Source organism: Centroberyx gerrardi, chromosome 6, assembly GCF_048128805.1.
Source record: "Centroberyx gerrardi isolate f3 chromosome 6, fCenGer3.hap1.cur.20231027, whole genome shotgun sequence".
Taxonomy (NCBI): Eukaryota; Metazoa; Chordata; class Actinopteri; order Beryciformes; family Berycidae; genus Centroberyx; species Centroberyx gerrardi.
The window spans coordinates 23,211,177-23,232,728 of NC_136002.1; the positions used below are offsets into that span (position 1 = coordinate 23,211,177).

Below are 21,552 nucleotides of genomic sequence, written 5' to 3' on the forward strand. Positions count from 1 at the left end.
CAGGAACTAAGGTCAATTAAAAATGTGTGTGGTGTGTAATGTGAAATTATTCATGTTAACACATGGATATTGTGAAGTCATGCAGTAAACTGCTCTCAGGCCATTCACATTAGGCTTAGTGTTCAAGCTGACTGGAAATGAAGGAAGTTGAGATACAAATGCAGAGCACACTACGCAAATCGTGGGGGAACATCAGCATCTGATTAGACTGATTTGAATGGTTTATATATAGATTATTATATGTTTTCCTATTGATCCTGGAAGGAGAAATAAATCACTTTTGCTTGCGTCTCTGCACTGGTGCCCTCGCTCACCCTCGTCTAAATAATGTGATAATTTATTGATCCCCATGGGGGAAAGTCTGTATTTGTTTGTCCCCTTCCACAGCGAGGTCAAAGCACAGGGTCAGCACCCCTGAATCCAGTAGCTAATTAAGTAGTAGCTCAATAACATTTTGGTGGTAGTTCAACTAAATTCAAATTTGGAAAGTGTTTTAAGTAGTTGATTCGTTTTTTTGTCATTTTGAGGCATAGTTAAATAATGCAGCTACCAACTATTTTAGCTACAAAAGTAGGGAATTGTATTTTCAGTCCTTTGTTGTTGTTGTTTTTTTTATTTATTTCATTTTGTCCTTAAATTGTCAAGGTTTTACAAGCCAAATGTTACAAAGACATTTTTACGTTTTTAAGTTTTAAAGCTGGAAAAGAAAATTAACATTCCTTCCACCTTTTTGTGTGAAGAACCCAAATTGGATTGTTTGGTTTGAGTTTAGGTCCAGACTGTAATCTCTGGCAGACAGGAGACTGAGTGAATATGTATATGGAGATAGACTTTACAAAAGAAAGTTAACATTCCTCACACTTCTTCCTGCGATGGATAGGCAGATAGGCTTATCTGGTTTGCGTTTAAGTCAAGACTCCAGTTTCTGGAAGGCACCTGTTGGAGTTTTGGCATTAAAAACACAGTGAACATTCTTTGCACTTCATTTCAAATTAAATGCAGTTTTTGTTAACAGCCTAATCAGAGGTTTTTTTCTTTTTGGTCATTTTGAGTTTGTATTATAATGTTGTCAAAGATGTCAAAATGGTCATTTATACAAAGTAGTTCAAACTACTTCTATGTAAATTTACTTATGTATATTTCTCTTGACCATAGCTTCCCTCACTTTTTCCACTGTTGAGTAACAGGTTCACTTGTAAAACTCTGCTTTCAAAGTAGCTTCCCCAAAACTCTGTGCCACCCTGCTGCCTCCTGTTAATGCTATATGGAAAATATGTAACACATTTAATAATTCTTTGTTAAATCACCTTGAATCAAGTTACAAAAATGATTGATTTATGCCAGACGAGGATGACATTCTTGATTTGAAACACAATGTAGTTGCCCTTTCATTCAGCATTAAAGCAGAATTTCACTGATGTTTATGTAGCGGTGATGAGAGAGATCCACCATGCATTTCAGTTCCTGCTGGATCTTGGTCTATTCTCAGGCCAAGGACCCATCTGCATATCATGTGAAAAAAGATTAGGAATTAATCTGTAAGCAGGTTAAGTAAGGTGTTAAAATCAATTTGAGGAGTTATTCATGGGCAGACGGGAGATGTGACAAAGCCTCCTGTTGTCAGTGGGGAGGGCAGCTGTGCCACCAGCACAAGACTGCAACACCAGCACTCCTCTCGCACTAAAGGCTCCCGTGCTTCATCAGACCCTCTGAGAGCTGTAGACCATCAACCATGAAAGATAATTATTAGCCTCTACGCCACTGAAAGCAATGGGAATACTATTATACATACCCTGTATCACTTTAAATGAAATATATGAACTACATATGGATACACTTTGGATGATTTATATAGGTTTGGCAGAACCATTAGTTTAGTTTGGCCAGTGCAGCGCAATACCGCCACAGGGAATGCAATATATTTGAGTCATTTGGCTTTGTGCCGTCATGATGAATGAATGTAGTTGGTGGCTGATAGTCTTGCCCCCAACAGCGATATCTTGGCTAGTGCGCGTGTGTACATGCACGTATGCGTTCATGCATGATAGAGTGTGTGTGTGTGTGTGTGTGTGTGTGTGTGTGCACATGCTGTATGGCATCTATCAATGTTCCTCAACAGAACGCTACGGAGGTGTGAAGCGTAAAAGCCCAGCGGGTACAAATGGCTTTGTGAATGTAAGCAAATAGAATTAGTACCTGCTAGACATCCATTAAGGCTGTAAATTAAAATGTAGGTATTAAACATCTGTGGATAGCTCAGCCATCAGCCATAAGCCATCCGCCTCTGCCTCGCCTCGCCTCGCCTCGCCTCGCCTCTCAGCGCCTTCGAATTCCGCCTTAGAAACAAATTAGCTTTATTCACCCGCACATTCTCCACAAATCTTCCCCTTTATTCTGTACATGCTCCATATGGCGCCGCTTGTTTGGAGAAGTTATTTTTAGGCCGCTCTGATTCCTCAACCTGAAAAACGCTGCTGTCACTCGCGTCGTATCCGCCTTTTCTCTCCCTAACTTCCCTCTCATTTGCTCGCTTTTTTATGTGTGTTTGTGTATTCTCAATGAGATCCTCGTCTGGCCTCAGTTGCAGGCGTCTGAGCTCTGTAGTTCAGGTGAGGGAGACCTCTGTCATAATTTGCCACACTCTGCTATCCCTCCGTCTCTCCCGGCTTTTTTCCCACCATATCCTGTTCAATTTATTATTCTTTTTTGAGCCCATCTCTCAGTTTGTTCACTGCAAATTGGGAATCTAAAGAGATTTATTGGCACGGTCGCCTCATTGACCAGACACTGCTGCTCACAATATCAAACAGCCATAAAATAAAATAAAAAAGCACTTAACAGACATAAATATCAATAATTTAGGGAACATGCTGGTCCATTTAGCCCTGACTGAGGTTGGCACTCAACTCTATGCCAACCTGCTGTGTGATTGGGCTCCAATTCTCACCTCTCCTCTTTACTGTAACTGCCCTGCTGCCTTGGTAGGGATGCAACCAGAAAGATGAAGGATAGTTCAGTCCCTGGAAGTAAAGCCAAACAAAGAGAAAAATGATCAGAATCAGAATCACTTCAATAAATGTACAAGAATTGGTGACAACAGAACCAAAGAGTGTTAGGGAACCTTAAGCTTTTAACATTATCATGCACTACACTGATGTACTAAATATTAGGGACACTTACTCTTTTAATGAGGGGAATCCAGGTAAAAGCCATTATCAATTATTGATTTCCCTATACCAATCACAAATGAGGAGATGTAGATGAATAGCAGACGAGGTAGAGAAGGGTTTTTGAACTTTGAGACAGTTGAGATGTGGATTGTGCAAAAGGGGCTGCAACTCAATATCAGGAAGATATCCTTAATAATTTGTACATTCAGTCTATATACTAATTACACTATGAGTTCAGTGTGACCTAATTTTCCTGCTGTGTGCTGGCATGAGATAAGAGATGAGACCAGTTATGCTACTCCCCAACACACACACACACACACACACACACACACACACGCAACCTCACACTTGCTGATGCCTGTGCGCCAGGAGAATATCACGGTGACGTACTGTATTTCTGAATGTTAGACACCTTTCTCAGAGATCTCAGAGTTGTCATAGTTCTCTCCTATTTCCCTTTCATTCACTAGAGGGATAGTCAGTGCCTTTTGAGGCAATGCAGATAGGCAATATCGCCTGCAGCGGGGATGGGGAATGGCAAATGAGACTAAATCTATACAGATAACATTCAGCAGTAGGCTGTAGAGAACAAATATGCAGTGGAGAAAAACAAATGCTGCTGGTCATAGCTGTTGGCAAGGTTGGCCATCTTTGAGTTCACAATTCAGTCAGTAAATAGTGGCTATTATTGATGCATTTGTGTGAACAAGTCAACAAAGACACATTGCCTTAAGAACAGTTCTGAGCAACTGCCGGGGTGAAAATATTGGTTTTGTTGCATAAGTGTTGGGTTTATTCCCAAGGAATAAATAATTGAGTTAATGCTTTTGTTTCAGCCTTGTTATAAAAAAAAAAATAAAAAAAAATGATCCAATTATTGACCCAAACCTCAGAACCTGATGTCATTTTCATCTCAATGTCCTCATTGTTGTTTGGTATTTTGATGTGAATGTTGCAAAACCAAGTCTTATAAACCAATATAAACAGGAAATGATTTCATGTAAAACCAGTAATTTATAGAGTCACTTCCTATTGTTAGTTATTGAACAAGCAGTAATAGTTACACATTATTACCGTGGTCTGATCCCGCTCTTGAGTACGTCATAGTCTTTTTCATCAAGAGATGCCAGGGGAATGAACAATGTCATTTCCTGGCCAAACCGCATCGAGCTCTGCAGGGTGGTAATCATAATGCACACATTTCCTTAGCCAGTTTTCAAGGCATGCTCCCCAGAAGAATGAGCCCATTCAATCAATAGTCTAATTTATTGCTTTGCCATTATTAACCACTGTATACAAGCATGACTGTAAACACCTTTTGAGTGGGGAGTCAGCCGAGGCGTTATTTACGACCAGCCAATAGCAGCAGCGAAAACACAGGGTGCTTATCAGGGTCCTTGGAGAGACACAGGAAATTGAGTTTGTCCAGTCTAATGGTGGGCAGAGTCACGCAGCTCTACAGATGGACTGTTTCCCTCCTATTAGCAGAGAAGTGTTATTCATGAGGGCAAATCTAGTGTGAACTATGTTTCATTGATATTCTACACAGACGCCTCTCATTGTCTGTCAGGAGACCCTAAGCCATTCTATTTTATTCATTTATTTATCTATTTCCTCCTTTTTTGCCCCAAAAGGAAGAAAGGCACTTGGTGATCGTAGGGTCGCGGGGTCAAACGTCAGACCCATTGCAGGCTGTTTAATCATTCTCCATGTAAAGAGCTATCAATAGCATCTGTCATCAGCAGCCAGGGAGGAAGAGGGTCCCTGGGAAGCCGGGGAGGCGAGGGAGACTTGGAGGTGAGAGACTTGTGATGAGGGTATTTATACTCAGCTCAGACTCGTACCAGAAATAGCTGCGCTTCTTCGTTTCCAAAAACACATTATCTCTCTTTCAGAGCCTGTCCTTTATTCTGCCAAATTCCAATAGGCACTATTGGCATATATATGCTGTGTCGTGTCCAAAGCTATTTATATAATACAATTTGAGCTGAATGGCTCATTGTGTGAGCGCACAATGAAGTTATGACACACATTAATTTCGTACATTTTCATTTAATGACAACAGTCCCACACAATACATGTTTTACACTGTGCTGTTGAAAACCAGTCTTCCTATTCAAAGCTCTGTAAGCAAGTGTCATTCAGCCTTTTATTCACTGACATGATCTGCCTCATTAATTCCTAAACATGACATATGTGTTGATGCTTGAGAACGCATGTGTTTCTGTGCGTGCCCACACAAAGCCTATACGTTATGTCCTTTATTGTGTATTGTTGTGTGCGTGCATGTGTGTGTGTGTGTTTAGTATGTCTGTATGTTAGCAATGTGTCGCTTTGTTGGTACATGATGAGATGAGGTTCTCCAGTGGCAGTGCAGGTTATGCCAGCTGCATGAGAGATAGCAGCCGAGCCTCGAGTGTGGCTGCAAACAGGGAAAGGGTGGAGTTGCCTCTCTCTCGTCATCCTGACTGCACTCAGAAGAGAGCGTACAAGATATTTACAGCCCCTGAGGAGCATCCATATCAACAGTCCCCCATCTACTCAAACCTCATCAGGGCTAATGCTGAAAGAATTTGTCAAAAGGGAAGGAAAGGAGGGAACAATCTAATGCTACTCTGTCTCGTTCAGCCTTTTTTTCTCTTTGTGCTTTTTCCTCAAATAGAGATAGTAGGGTAAGGTAAAAGCAGCCATTTGTGGGAGACGGATTAAGCAGGGTAAAGAATCAATTACTGTGTCCTGACAAGCTGAGGAGAGAGAGGAGGGGAGGGGCATCCTTATGTGTCCAACATGATTAGCAGATCGCTGATTCAAATTGTCTCACTATCTAAGCAGGATCTACATTCTCATTCTTCCACTTTCTCCATCGCACTGCGTCTCCCAGCCGCTCTGATCATTTTCCTGTTAGGAATCTGGTACCTAATTCTATTCAAGACGTGCATGAAGTAAAGTGTTAATGGAGATAGTTCAAGGCCTCGAAAAAACATAGTTATCGAAGTGAGAGAAAGATCAGATGTACGAATAATGGAATCTCTTGGATGCATTCCTGCAATTGATTGAAAAAAGTATCAAATGGCATGCAAAAGCAGAAGGCTACATATTACAGATGCCATACTGGGTGAAATGTATCTTATGTTGTGTGTTGTTGATGTTATATAAAAGATGCTTCTCCTGCGTGGGTCTATAGTGCAATGAAAATTTAAGTGAACTGATATTCATTGAAAATACGTCAGTGAAATGACTACAGAGCTGTATCTCAAGTACCTGGCAGCTCCTGGCGCCTAATGTAAATGTTCCACAAAAAGCGGACTGAAGATGTACTGTGTCTTTTCTTGCTTATTTGTTTGATAAATCCAGCAAACCTTTATTTCCCAAGAGCAATGCAAAACGTTTTCACTTATTTACTCAGAGAGCAGATGCCATGCTCGATATATCTCCGTGAAAATGCAGACTAGAGAGAGAGAGATAGAGAGAGAGAGATGGAAACAGAGATAGAGAGAGAAAGATGTAGAGTGAGAAAAGTGAAAGTTTCCTGTTTTAGCCTTGGCTGTGTGACGGTTTCAGATATAGCTGTAGTTTGCTGAGTGGGGGATGTAGGCTATGTCCTGGTACACATGACCCACCAAATGAGTCAAGGCCAAACAAAGCAAAGGCCTAGTTCTCTCATGGCTTTCCAGGGTCCCAAACACAACATGGTACATTGTCACCTACATACAAGCCCGTGCACACACACACACACACACACACAGACACACAGAAACACAGACACACACAAATATATTATCGCTGTCATTCAACCTTTTGACAAGTGTTCAACTGTGAAGAATCATCTAATTTAGGGGGCACATTTGTTCGGTGGTTCGGGAGGATGCATGCATTTGCATTGTTGCCCAGTGGCAGAGCTTAACAAACAGGATTAGAGCCGCACCCGGGAGAGCACACTCCCACTCAGGTGACACACAGCACAGTACTCCAGCACTGCAACGAGACAGAGAGAATTACTGCTAAAGGTCAGTGGAGTCAGACGCTGAATGTCACAGCTTAGCCACAGTTTGGGGAGAAAATATATTCAGATAAATACGCCTGTCTCTTGGTAGAGAGTAATTCTCCCGCTCCTGAATTCCAGCGTAAAAGCCCCAGGATTACAGGGTGAGTTAAAAGGCAACAGAGGCATATCGATTAGAAGCAGTGAATCACGCTACCACTATGCCTTGAATAATAAATTGAGTAGAAGACAGCCAGGGGTTGTCAGAGGGGACTTTCATGATGGGATGTGAGTTCTGCTCATTCTAGATGAGACTGTGGATAAGTCACAACTCCCCGACTAAAGGATCTGGGGAATCATGTCACCAATCACAGAGAGGGTGAGCGCCTCAGAGAAGCTTACTACAAGTTTAAATGAGCATTCCACGGCCCATTTAACATCACAAACGGACTGATCATGGCTTCCACTTGCTGCAAAGGCAGTGCCAACGGACTCAGATAGGGGAAGTTCGTAATAGCACATCTCCCTAAGGTGATAAAATATTGGAAAACGGTGACGTCTGAAATCGCTGTATATGTGTAGAACCAGGCAAGATTGTTGCACGAGGTATCCAATCAGCCGCACTGAGAAATCTCGTGACTCACTGGAGCAGGTGTTATTGTTTGCTCTCTTCAATAGACTCTTCAACTCAGTTTTCCTAAAAGGGAAACACACTCAGCCACCAGGGGATTTAGACGCTAAACAATGATAGAGGAGTACAGCAATGTCCATATTTGTACCACAGTGTAGCACGAGTAAAGTCCCTCAGAGGGACATAAAATGTCACTTTTATTTAAAAGAAAAAAAAAAGATCTATGCCCAGCAACAGGTGGCCCTGTTTGGCACAAGTCATTTATCAGAGCAGAAGTGCTTTGTGTGAAATGAATAAGTCAATCTGTCTCTAATCCCTCTTATTGTAGCTCTCACTGTTTAGCCTTGTACTGTCTCAATATTTCCTATCTTCTCTGCCATTGTGTGGCTCTCCTCTTTGTCTAATTTTTGCACAAGTTGATTCTGCTTAAAATGTTTCTTCCCCCCCAACCAATTTTTCTGGACTCCCTCAAAACATATATTGTCAATTTTCATACATCTTCCTCCCTTTCAAGTTCCGAATTGCACATCAAAGTATTAAGGCTAAATTTCAATTCAAAATCAAATCCACACTGCAAATGTACCTCCACTAATTCATTTTCCTCTTCTTTTTTCTCTTTGTGTGTCTGTGTGATTTCTTTTTCTGCATTCTCTCTCTCTCTCTCTCTCTCTCTCTCTCTCTCTCTCTCTCTCTCTCTCTCTCCCTCTGTGTGTGTGTGTGTGCCTCCCGCTGCAGGCTGTGGGCTGGAGTTCCTGCTGGTTCTCTGTGGGCTCGAGCTCTCCTGGTCCTGCCCTCGTCACTGTATCTGCTACACTGCACCCAGCACCGTCTCCTGCCAAGCCCACAACTTCCTGTCGGTCCCCGAAGGCATTCCCCCTGACAGCGAGCGCATCTTCCTGCAGAACAACAAGATCCACCGCCTGCTTCGGGGCCACTTCAGCTCCACCACGGTCACTCTTTGGATCTACTCCAATAACATCACATACATCGAGCCCTCCACCTTCCACGGCTTCACCCTGCTGGAAGAGCTGGATTTGGGAGACAACCGCCACCTGCGCTCCTTGGCTGCAGATACCTTCCACGGTCTGGGGCGGCTCCATGCACTGCACCTGTACCGCTGTGGACTCAGTGCGCTGCCTAATAATATCTTCCAGGGCCTCAGAAACTTGCAGTATCTCTACCTGCAGGTACAAGGGGATTTCCTGACTGATTAGAGTTTGCTAAAGCGAAAAACACCACATATGGTTGTAACCGCACACTCAACGCCCAGGAATATGGATTCAATGCAAAAAAGGATCTTTATTGAAGACGGTTTTCTGCATGGAAACCGTCTGTGGAGCTCATGCCCTCAATAAAGATCCATTTTTGTATTGAATCCATAGTCCTGGGTCTTGAGTGTGTGGTTAAAACCATATATATACGTAGTGTTTTTCGCTTTAGCTTTGATGACCTCCTTGCGGTATCCAGCACCTCTTGACCTATAGTATATGCTGTGCGCCAAGACTTCTCTTTTTTATTTTGATTGTATTTGCCTTTGGTTAATTATACCACCAATAGTCTGCTCATATGCTGCATCAGAAAATGTTATAAGATGTATGCATGATTGCATAAGATGTAATCCTGTGATTGATTAGTCTCTGTATCTCCTCAGGATAATCATCTGAAGTTCCTGCAGGACGACACCTTTGCGGACCTCCACAACCTGAGCCACCTGTTCCTGCATGGAAACCGTCTGTGGAGCCTTCACCAGAACACCTTCAGAGGCCTGAGGGCCTTGGACCGTCTGCTTCTGCACCAAAACCAGATCCAGTGGGTTGACCGCCTGGCCTTCCATGACCTGAGACGCCTCACCACCCTCTACCTGTTCAACAACTCCCTGATAGAGCTGTCCGGACAGTGCCTGGACACGCTGCCTGCCCTGGAGTACCTACGCCTCAACGACAACCCCTGGTCCTGTGACTGCAAGGCCCTGTCGCTATGGGAATGGTTGAAACGTTTCCGAGGTTCCACGTCTTCGGTGGGTTGCCAGGCACCGGCTGATTTGGTTGGGAAGGACCTCAAGCAGCTGCGCAAGGAAGACTTCCCCAACTGTTCCCCAACAGTACCCAATTCTGAGTCCAGAGCCCAGAGTAAGACCAACAACTTATCTGGCACAGTGAACCCATCTATAAATGGTGGCGTAGCGGTGGGGTCTGGGGGTCAGACCCGTATAGTGCACCCCTCGAGGCCCGGTCGCTCTCGGAACTGCACAAAGCCTCGTAATAGGGCAAGCAAGGGAAAGGTGGACAATGAGGTTCACTCAAAAGAGGTCATGGCAGACAAGGAGGATTCCTCCCCAGATTTCACAGATGGGGGCAAATATGACCACACATCCCCAGATGGCACCATCACACGGAGGAAGCACAAGTGCACTCCCCGGACCACTGTTCGCCCCCCTAGTGGGGTTCAGCAAGCCAACAATAGGGCAACCTTACCCCAGTCCTTACTATATCTCTATGCCCTCTTGGCGGCCTTGGTAACAATAAACATTGACTACATTCTCCGTTGACCTGCAGAGGGATAAATAAATGCTAATCAACGAAAATGCAGCCCTCAGACCCTCTCTTGCTCCTGCACTACAAGGCCTGTGTGTCTTTTATGTGTGTGTGTGTGAGTGTGATTATGTGTGTAAAATGTTGTGTAGGGAGCTTTACTGTTTAGACTCTGAAATAGACATCCAAGCATCAAACATCTAAAGCAGAAAGACTCACAGTACTGTTGGAGGGACTAAGAGTCACGGAAAGACAAAAGGGAAATGCAGACCAAGCTTGCACTGCCACTAATGCCAGTATGATTTCATCTTCAGTTGTCTTGGTATATCTTCTTTTTTTAAGTTCTGTCTATCTGTCTAAGCTCGGATAACCAAACTTTGGAGAGAGCGAAAGAGAGAGAGAGAGGCAGAGAGGAGAGAGAGAGGAGAGACAGAGAGAGAGAGAGGGAAAAGGTGAAGTAAAACTCAAGTAATCTAGTTAGCTATGAGACGGATAAGCTCAAACTGTAAGTGTTCCATTCAGCTTTAATTTTCAGTTCACAGTTTGTAAATTTTCATCAAGCGGGTGGAAATGGAATAACATGACCTGTTAAGCCCCCAATGTCTGCCCTATCTTACTCTCATGTTACTTTGCCAAATGTATTTTTCTATTGCGTTCTTTGCCAACAACAGGGCCAAACAATTGGGTGGAAGTATTTCTCATAAACAGGGAGATAAACTGTAAGCAGGGCAATAAATCATCATCCAATATCAGACCTAGGAATGTGCTATGCTCACTACTTAGCAGAATGGAAATCTATAGCCACAGCTCTTGTAAGGGCGTAAACAAAGCAACCAGTTAGCTCATATACTGTATGATGCAGTAACAATTGTAACAACTATTCTTTTACTACACATTTCAATGCTGGCTTTTTTCCAGGTACTGTACCAACCTTCTGCCTACTTAGTATTTTCTCATTGATATAGCATTTCTACGTAACCCTGCTTCCATCTTCATCATCTTCCCCCTGTGCAACTGAATATTAAGCTGCTAATTGTCTGTTTGGAAGTGACAAGGACTGACATGCGCTATTTTCATTTGCTTGGAAAACAATGTGTGTCTCTGGGAGAACAAGCTGTGAATATTGAAGAGTCTGTCTATATCTTGTGTCAAATGTTGTTCATTTGATTTTGCTAAGACACAAAAGGACCTAGAGATGGATCCCTGCTGCAGTGCAAACAGTGGGGGCCGGAGCCTTAGAAGTTAAGGGTCAAATGGGGCTTTCTCAATTTCCCAGTGAGGTTGTGCTATGCTGAACTGATCCCTCCTCAGTGTGGGCGTCCCTCCTCATTGAGAACGTGAGGAACATATTTTTTTCTTAATCACTTAACTTCAAAGGAATACAACAGACGAACAAGACTGAAGAAAAAAATGTGTGTGTACCTTAAATGACTGATGTGATTAATAAAAGATAAAAAAAAACCTAAAAAAAAACAAACCAACAAACATTTTGAACTGAGCATGGCAAAACAGGGAACATGCAGAAAGAATTATGATTACGCCTCTTTATTAACTGATGTTGCTGTCAATGGATGTGGGGATCCAAGAGCAAGACAATCGCTTCTGAAGTAACAAGGGGATGCAGTACAATACAGATAGACAGACGGACTATTACGGGACATCTTGCTGTACTTCTGGAGCTTTTGTGCCTCCCTTAAATCTAACGATAAGATGGTGTTTGTATCAATGATGTGAACTGTACCATTACCAACGGAAATAAGAGGACTTACTGCAGTGCTGATATTAATCATTTACTGTATTACTATGAGAAAAACAGTATCAGTGACATCAATGATGATAACAGGGTTTTCTGCTCCTCCTACCGGGAGGAGTCTTTCAATTTTTGATTTTCTGATTGATTTGTTTGTTTACATATTTTTTCATGATATACTTTCAGAACCTTTATTTGCTAAACAATGCACAATTCCTCACCTCCCTATTTCTTGTTCTACTGTATGCCTCTTCATCTCCTTTCTTCGCCATAATTCAATTGTTCAATAAGTTATCATCAAAGAACAACAAGTACAAAAATGTTTATAAAGATATTAAAATCTATATCTTCTTATGTCGACCGTTGCCGTTTGAGTCTGTTTATTCTTGCTTTCGGGTTTCGCAGGAGTTTGGTGCTATAGGTCTGGAGGAAGTAGAAGGCATGCTCTTTCCCCTCTCTCTCTTGTCTTTCGCTTTATAATTAATTTAAACCAGAAATTGATTCTGTCAGCAAGTTTATCTTTTTCCACCCTGTTTTCCCCTCCATCTTTGCTCTACTTTGCAATCTGTCTCCCCTGATCAGACCCTGTTGGCTAAACTAGCTGCTTTCTACAAACAGAGGTACTCTACTCTTCTCCACCGCAACTAGGATTTATATACAGTATGCGATGTAAATATCACTGAAACTTTGGTTACAGAGTGGAATACAAAAAACACATTTTATTGACAAACACTGGAAATATGGGGGATAAACATAAATGAGTTACTGACCAATAGAAATGAAAAAAAAAAATACAATTCAAAGACTACATGCAGACTGTGGCACGATACACTGCAGTTCAATAAATCATTTAAAAGCACTAAGGGTATTAATGAAAGTGTCACACAGAATCTGTAGATATTCCAGGCTATTATTATTATTAATGGACCTTTTGAACATAGATTATATTTCCTCTTCTCTATATTCCCCTCACCATGATGGAAATTGATCCACAAGTAAGTGTGCGATTTTTTTTTTTTTCTTTCACATTCTGCTAAATGAAAAATGAACAAAGAAGAGGTGGTTATATGCATGGATGAGGATGCTGTGTAATTATATTTGAATTGATGAGCAGCTCTGGCATCTGGTATTGGACACTCATCTGCACCCCCACCCTCCACGCCTCGCTTTAACCCCCACCTCACCACCTCCTCTTTCTCTGCACTTAATTCTCTGCCTCTCCCCACATAACTCACCGAAATCCCTCTCTCAGGTTCCAGCAGTGCAAGTGCACAAGATGAACGGCCATTCCACCTAAAATCCATCGTTCTTACAACGCGGAATGGAGGATATTTGTCAGACATACTAATGGCAAGTGTGTTTTGGTAAACACTTGAAACCTGTACAAACCTCATAGGTGTATTTCATTTTATAACTTTCATATTATATCTCTTATTAAGTGCCCCATTAACAAACAGTGAACTTGAAAAAAGAACACCATGCAACAATAAAGACAGCAAATAAAGATGGCACTGTATAAACATAAGCTCCATGTGTTTGAGTGCCTCAATGCACTGTCCCTTGAGTCAGACATCTCACTCTTGGAACCGTCTGTCAGAAACAGTGAAAATGTACCAATTATAATAAAGCTAGGCCCAATTTACCACAATAAATTTGTTGAAATGCTAAAATCGCAGCCATTATGTTGTATTATGCTTGCATGTAATGATGCAGAATGACTGCTTTGGCACACTGGCAGATTTTGGCCAGAAAGTGTATTTTGAAAGTGTTTTCTGGCTTTGATGATGATGTACACAATTTAATACTGTCGCCGTCACTTCTTACCATTTGACAAATTTTCTTTTAGTTGTAAAGCCACTAAATGCCTCCAAATAATAGTTTTTTTCTGGATTCAAAGTCCATCTCATCCATAATGATCAACTTCAAAGTCGGCAAAGCTCAGGGTGATTTACTATTCTCTATTTTCATGTCTGGATGAGTTGAATGAGATGTTAAATGATAAACAGGGAAAATATGGGGCATTCCGGCATCCATTTGTAGCTAATTGCGGGAGCTGATGGGGTGTGGATACTGTATTAAGCTTGTTCACATGCAGACAGATCCATCACTGTAATTTAGAAAAAGGAAACATGCACTTACTGGTGATGTAAGCGGTATTTCATAAATCTGAGAGTAAATGTGCTCATGAATCTTTCTGTCTTTTTGCATATTGAGCAGTGGTAAATCTATGAGGTTTCATACTTTTATATTTTTATAACTTTATACTTTATAGCCCACTGACATTAGGCCATATGAAAGGTAATCATGAGTTGTTGTTTTTTTAAAGATTTCAAAACTGGATTCTTGAAAGAATTTTCATTCTGAATAAATTTTATAGTGACTGTTTACATTCTGTTCAGGACAAGTTCTATTGTCTTGAATTGACCGTGTTTGAATAAAGTAGATGCAGTTTAGAAACACTGGAATAACCACGTTACAAAGAGCTTATTTTCCATCTGCAAACACTACCCTTTGAGAATCTGTTTATGTCCCCAATACTGACTCCCTCATACTGAGAAAATACCAGATTGGCACTTTAAATGTCATATTTTGACCTCGAAGTTCTAGCGACACCCACATAATGGCCCTGTGGACTTGTTTTGAGCAAATGATGAAATGAGCCCAGTGAGCGGCTAGACTCGATATTATTCTGTCTATTATTCTATAAGGGCATAACTTCCAATATGAAGTGCACTCTCCAGCAGCCATCCTCATATAAACCTGTACACAGTGCAAAAAGTGACTGACCTGGACTCATTTTGTCCCCCGAGGCCACCCTTTGAAAATGTGAAGGGCACTTTAGGGCACCCTTATTTTGAAATAAACAGTGGCCTTTAGGGTAAAATTAATGTGTAGATTTCATCTCTCACACTGATCCAGATGTGATCCTGTTGCCCTTTACTTCAAATTATCAGATGTCCCTTTGGAAATGTGTGATGGGCTGCCATTATTTATCTAAAGTAACAGCTGCATTGCAAATTTTACAGACTCATTAGGAATGAAACAGGCAATTAAAGAGTTTACTGCAATATCACTTTACATTATAGCCCACATCAGTAAGGTAATCACTGTTAACATTAAGTGTCAAGCTCAACAAGCTATTCCAGTGCCAGAGACATAACACCGATTAACTAAACAAGGTAATGACAATATATTGTTGGCCTAATGAAGCTGGACCAAATACAGGCAATAAAATGAAAATAAATGACGCTCAAAACTTGTGGTAACCGGGCAGCTTTGTCTTGTTGGTGGAGAGTTTTACATAGAATTGTTTGATTTTTCCCAACTTTGAGGTAAATTAGTATCTCACTCACAGATACTCTCATCTGACTTGACCCACTTATTTGGAAAGCACTTCAAAGGCAAGAACCTAATTGTAATTGTCTCATTGCAGTGGAATCCAGGAGTGAGCAGCATACATTCTGAACCTAGTTCTGCTTGAAGAATCCTCTGTGTAAATCAGGTAGGGCACCGAACGCATCGTTAGAAGCTTGAGCCAAAATACTGCTGCATTATTAAAAGATTGGATGAGGTAAAATGAGTTCTAAAATATGGGATGTTGTATCATTAAGAAAATGAGGGAACCAAAGGGAGAGGGAGCGAGCAGCTACAGTAAGTGAGTAGTTAAAGGGAGGGGAACTGGCTTTGATTCGTGGGGGAGGGAATGACATAGAAAGGGAACACAATTATAGATATAAGATATCACAATAACACAACAAGGCGATGGGCAAAGGAGAAGGACAGAAGAGAAGAGTGAGAAAAGCAAGGAAATAACACCATATTGACCTATTTGTAAGAAATAGACAGAAATAAATCAACTTGTTAAGAGGTATGTGCCAGTTCACACACTCATTCTTATAAATACACTATGTAAAAACAAACATATGGCGGATACATGGCACCACAAAGCCCTTATTACACATCACCCCAACACGCTAAGGGCCTCCCAATATAGCATCAAGCATGTGAGATTTCACATCTCTTATTCATGCAGGAGAGAGGCGGTTGGTTGATTCATCCCAAAGCATAAGAGTGCTGTGGGCAGGCTGCAGCGTTCTCTGCCAGAAACACCCAAAAATATAGCCTATGACTATCTGTGCCCGTTTCTTAGCTTTTAATTGACTCACTGTCACTGCTGTGTGGCTTTAATTAAAACCAAGCAATTAGAAAATTGAAAAAGAGATGAAGAAAGTGGGGGAGCTGGGAGTGGGGGGGGGGGGGGTGGGGGACACACACTGGGGGACATGATAATTAACAGAAGGAAACGCCACAAAATGCCACAACACTTACACCTAGCATGACTTCTCGTTCCCTCTCCTCCTCAAAGTCCCACTCTCCCCACTCAATCACAAAGCTAATATCACCTCTTTCTCCATAAACCCCTTTCTTATTTCAGCTCTTTTATTTTGCCTATTTATTTAGCTTAAAATCCCCTAAGAGCAGTGGTGTACTCCAATTCTCCATACCAGCCAGACTGCATACTAAACTGAGAGAACTTGAGCAGCCCAAGGCCACACCACCACCTGCATGGATTAGAGGCTCACTAATCCTCTGTTGTTTGACCTCAAGTCAGACGGAATACGCAGGAAAATTATTGAAAGCCAGCATGGCATGTTTTCCTATAACAATGCATCTAGGTTAAATGATTCTTTTTCGGTGGAGTTGGGGGAGGGAGGGCCGGCTTATAGCACAGCCCCGATAGTGAACGCCATTACTTTTCATGAATCAAATTTCCCCTTGATGTGTTTAAAGCGGCAATTGCTTACAGTAAGTGCACCTTGCTGCTCGGGGCCGCCGCCGATGGGATTCACCGGGAAACTTTATTACGGCTTTTTCAAGACAACAGCACTTCTCTTTTACTCACTTTGAGCGCACAGCCCCATTGAAGCAGTCTCTTGTCTGCTTTTGTTCTGATCAATGCCTGCAATTAACACACGCGATCAACTGGAAAGGCCTGAAAAACAGAGAAGTCGTCCTTTGAGTGGGAAGCTGCGGAGCCCATCACTCCTGGAGGGGTCCACGCTCCAGACAAGAGGCTAATGACACACACAGCACTTTCTCCCCCCCGATTAATCACTCCTTTGGTGGATCTGACAGACGGCAAACTCCTCTCCACAGCACCATTTTTTCTTCTATTCACTTTAGGGCCGGTGGTGGTGTGCGTGATTTGTGTGTGTGTGTGTGTGTGTGTGTGTTCGGTAATTTTACTGAATGTGTGCAAGTGTAGATATTACAAAGTCATAGTTGCAGCGTGGAGAGGGAAAAAATTGCATGACTCACCAGCTGAAAATTTTGAAAAGGAGAAAAGGATGAAAGTCAGTGTGAAGAATGTAAAATATTTCACAAAAATTCACAGCGTGTGTGCAAAGACTATTAATCACACCTTTGAAATGTTTATTATTTCACTGAGAGTCAATTTGAAGAGTTTGGAAAACGAGATAACCAACCTTTAAAAACGTGTTCCTATCAGAAAATGATTGATAATGCAAACGATAGTAGGATGAGTAAGGATCGTGATAACAAGGATAGTGGGCAACTGTTCGTGTTTGACAAAGTTATAACATTTCTATTGACTGGATACTAATTTAATAATTATATATAATGATATAATTTAGAGCAACCCAGTCTACATGATGAATTTAACATAATGTTTTCTTTCAAAATGGATATATGAACTGTTGGGAATGAACTGTTCACTCATGTTGACATTGAGATTAAAAAAAAAAAAGAGAGAAATGTGATTTTGGTTCTATCTTAACAGACACTTATTTTCTTCAAAAGCCTAAAAACCCTACTTAACCACATAGGCTTTCATAAGCTCAAAGTTTGCATCAGCCTGTCTTTTAAATTATGTGCATAAATGTTGTAGGGCTGCGATAATCCTACAGATCACAAGAGGTCAAAAAAGAAAAGGAGATATACAGATGACACATCAAACGGATCCAATGACCTCTGTAATCTTATAGAGATAAAAGAGACTCTCTGGGAAAACCAAATCTCTGCTTCTGCAAGAGTTTAAGTCATAAACTTCCATTTGTCTAAATTCTAAGGTAAAAAACACCCACTTATGCTATTGCTACACAGGCAACCATGAAGACGAATACAAGCTGTGGTCTCTACTTTATCCTTTAGGTGAAATATTTGAGCTCTGTCACTCATAGAGGTGTCCATGAAAAAAACAACAAATTAGGCACCAGTGGCAGCTGGGAAATAGAGGGCACCATCCTGTTGGCTCATATTATTTTAGTGCATAGGCCTAATCAGTCATACCCCGAATCAATAGAAAAAATAACTCAGGGCTTGTTGACCTACAGACGATCACAGAAGATCAGTCACTAATTGGCTCCCTAGCCTGTATATAAGAAAATGGAAGTACAAGAAGAAGAGGGCGGATAAGGAATTTTTTGTAAAATCATTTAAACACCATTTTAGAGGCAAGCATTGGCAGAGAAGCGCTAGGACCAGTCATTCATTGAAGACAACTGAAATGAGAATTTACCAAGGAACACCATGACCCAGTTATATGAAGGATATGGCCAGTGCATATTGAGGAGACAGGTAGATTACAATGCCTCAATATGCATTGGCCATGCCCTCTATCAAGGAAAAATTGAAGGGTTTCATTCCAAAAAGCTATATATCCATTATGGAAAATTTTTGCCAACTAAAACTCATCAGGCAATATTTCAAATCACGAATGATTCTGCCTGTGCTTACCTTTCATGCCAGCAGCCAAAATGGGAGAGTGGGTGTCATTGTTTTTTAAGTGGTGGATATCTCATTTTGGAACAAAACTCTTCAATTACAAATGACAATCCAGATATTAACAGGCAAAATGCAGTTAACCTTAACCTTATTTTGATTCCATTTTACGTTTTACCACCTTTATACTTTCACACAGCAGTAAACACAGGGATGCACATATTAATATCATCTTATCTTTAATTTTAGCAAAACCACATTGTTCCTGCAGTAAAGTGGAGCATGTTACAAGCATTCAAATGTTGAAATCCCTCCAGAGGAATTGATGCAGCCCTCCAGATTATCATCCTATAAAGCTCAAATATAGGACAGCAATATACATTTGCTCTGCTTGAGCATTGCAATACTAGGAAAAGGACATTTTAATTAGCTTTGGTAACTTATAGTGTATTTTCAGGAGTGCTTGTACAAATTTGTTTCCCTTTTTAACTTGAGTGATACTCTGTTCAGATCTATTGACAAACTGTTATTCTGACTTTCTTCCCACTGGGTACAAAGAGAATGAAATATGCTGATGCTACCAATGATTTTCCCACTCACCTTGAGGCTAGACAGTGACAGAACCCCCCAAACCCACTTAATCCTCTCTGCCTCTCTCTAAGTAGAGAGGAATAACATGGACTGCTCTACTTACCAAGCAGTCAGGATGCTCCGCTGTGGTTTAGCACCACAGCGTTTGAAATGCAATGAGGGGTGTCAGTTGCAGCCGATGGGCCTGATCACTGGGCCAGCAGTGTCTAATTATCATGTCATACTCTCTCTACGCACTTCAATACCATGTTGGCCACACTCCCAAAATCAATACTTTGAAGCAGTATGCTGATTATCAACTACAATAACGCTGTGTTTAATAATCAAAGGGGGGGTTGTTTCTTTATCTCTGTCTTTACAAACAATGTGAAAACAACATTGCTATTCACACACTGTTGCGAAGATTACAAACGACTACAACATCAACACTAACGAATACAACATAGATAAACAAATTAAACAACCTCTTGTGTATCAGCATGCTAAGCTTCATCTTCAACATATTAATAGAGGAAGTGCAGGGAGCGTGAACCTCTCCTTCTGAAGAGGCTTTCCCGCTGCTCTTCCTAGATTGCAGTGTCACTTAAAGTTTTGCTACTCCAACAAAGAAGACACTAGAACTGTGTCCCCCCACATCCACGCTCTCCCACTCAGTGGGAAGCTGCAGGCCCTCTGAGGTTGAGTTCAAGCTTCTCTCACTCCCTCTCTCTCTGCTTCTGCCCTGCGGCGCCGGCTCCACTCACATCAAAACACCCACATTGACACGCAGCGCAGCACATTACAATAATACTGACACAAACATGCAGTTAAATACACGTATTTTACATGTGGTGTTCCTCACCCCTTTCTCTGTGAGACACACACACTTGGGTGTATACACTGCGCCTGTATGGCATCCAAGTAGGTTTGTCCCGCCCACGCACAAGCACCAGAATCCAAAGAAACTGTTTATAGAAAACAAACGCAGCTGACAAGCTCAAACATAACCTGTTTTTAAAGCCTGGTCACATAGTTTTGCACATAAGGATACTGGGGGGGAATTGGAAATAGAAAAAAATAACATCATTGATTTTTCTTATTGAGCTAGTTGAAGGTTATAAGAATCAAATGTCTTTAAACTGATATTTTACATTGGGAATAAAGTTTGAAGTTTTTGATATCTATATCCCAATGTGGATTCATCATCAGACGGCCAGTAATATCATGGTTACCCATACTGATGTGATGTGATGTCTCCAGGTTTAGCGACTGCTGTTATAAAAAGTCTACTGCTGAGTGATTCACAAACTAAAGCAGGCTGACCAAATTATACATATTTTTTCTCTGGTCTTTGTTATCTTGTTAATGAAGCAATTTCATTATGCTTCAGAAATCCTTTTTATTTATTTTATTACTGTATTACTTTGTTTAGTATCATTAAAGAGATATGCTGCGAAAACAGAGGAGATGAAAACACTTTCCAGGGGCAACTAATGTCAAAAGTTGACTAAGCATGCAGTAAAAACAAAATGTTGTATCAAAGTGAAATATTGCTTTAAGATACTTTTTTAGTTTCTTTCACTAGTCTTGAAATATGCCAGATGTCTGCAGGTAGATGACAGGCTGCATGAAGACCAGAATTTCCTGGGGTGTTTTTTTTTTTTTTTAAGCATGCACCCATCTACACAAAGATAACAAGGAATATGAAAAACAAAAATATCCAAAGATATTACTCTGTGATCCACTGCAGTTCCAATAGCAATTTATCTGCGGAGAGTACTTGAGCACCATAAGGCTGGTGTTTCACATTTATTGAGCAGAGGGAAGGAAAACGATGCTAAACCCAGAAAAGACGTCAGTTCGCTCCCACTATCTCAGGCATGGCTGCTTCCCGCGTTAGGGGCCAGATCTGCATTGATTTTGTGACAAGTGTATCAGGCTCTGCTCTAATTGGATATGTGCATTTGCAGTCCTCCAAGCTAATTGCACAAGGCTATGGCAGCTCAAGACATACTGCTGGGACCGGCATGATACTCTTACAATTTCTCCTTGGTTTCTACGTCCACCGAAATCTGCAGCTTAACACTGAATAACAGCTCCAGGTCGGAGGCATAGAACAGGTCCTGTTTTCTCAGGATGTCCCTTGTGGTTTAACTCTGGTGTGACAACATTGT

At 41.4% G+C, this 21,552-nt stretch overlaps 1 protein-coding gene across 1 annotated transcript in view; it reads left to right on the top strand.

Annotated features, from left to right (window-relative positions):
• rtn4rl1b (reticulon 4 receptor-like 1b) overlaps nucleotides 1-12,334 on the top strand; it is a 122,476-nt gene extending 110,142 nt beyond the window's left edge. The window contains exons 2-3 of the mRNA XM_078284285.1: nucleotides 8,522-8,973; nucleotides 9,438-12,334. Of these exons, the coding sequence (XP_078140411.1) occupies nucleotides 8,522-8,973; nucleotides 9,438-10,334 (1,349 nt within the window). The 3' untranslated portion in view covers nucleotides 10,335-12,334. The remainder of the gene's footprint in view (nucleotides 1-8,521; nucleotides 8,974-9,437) is intronic.
• The last annotated feature ends 9,218 nt before the right edge of the window (nucleotides 12,335-21,552 follow it).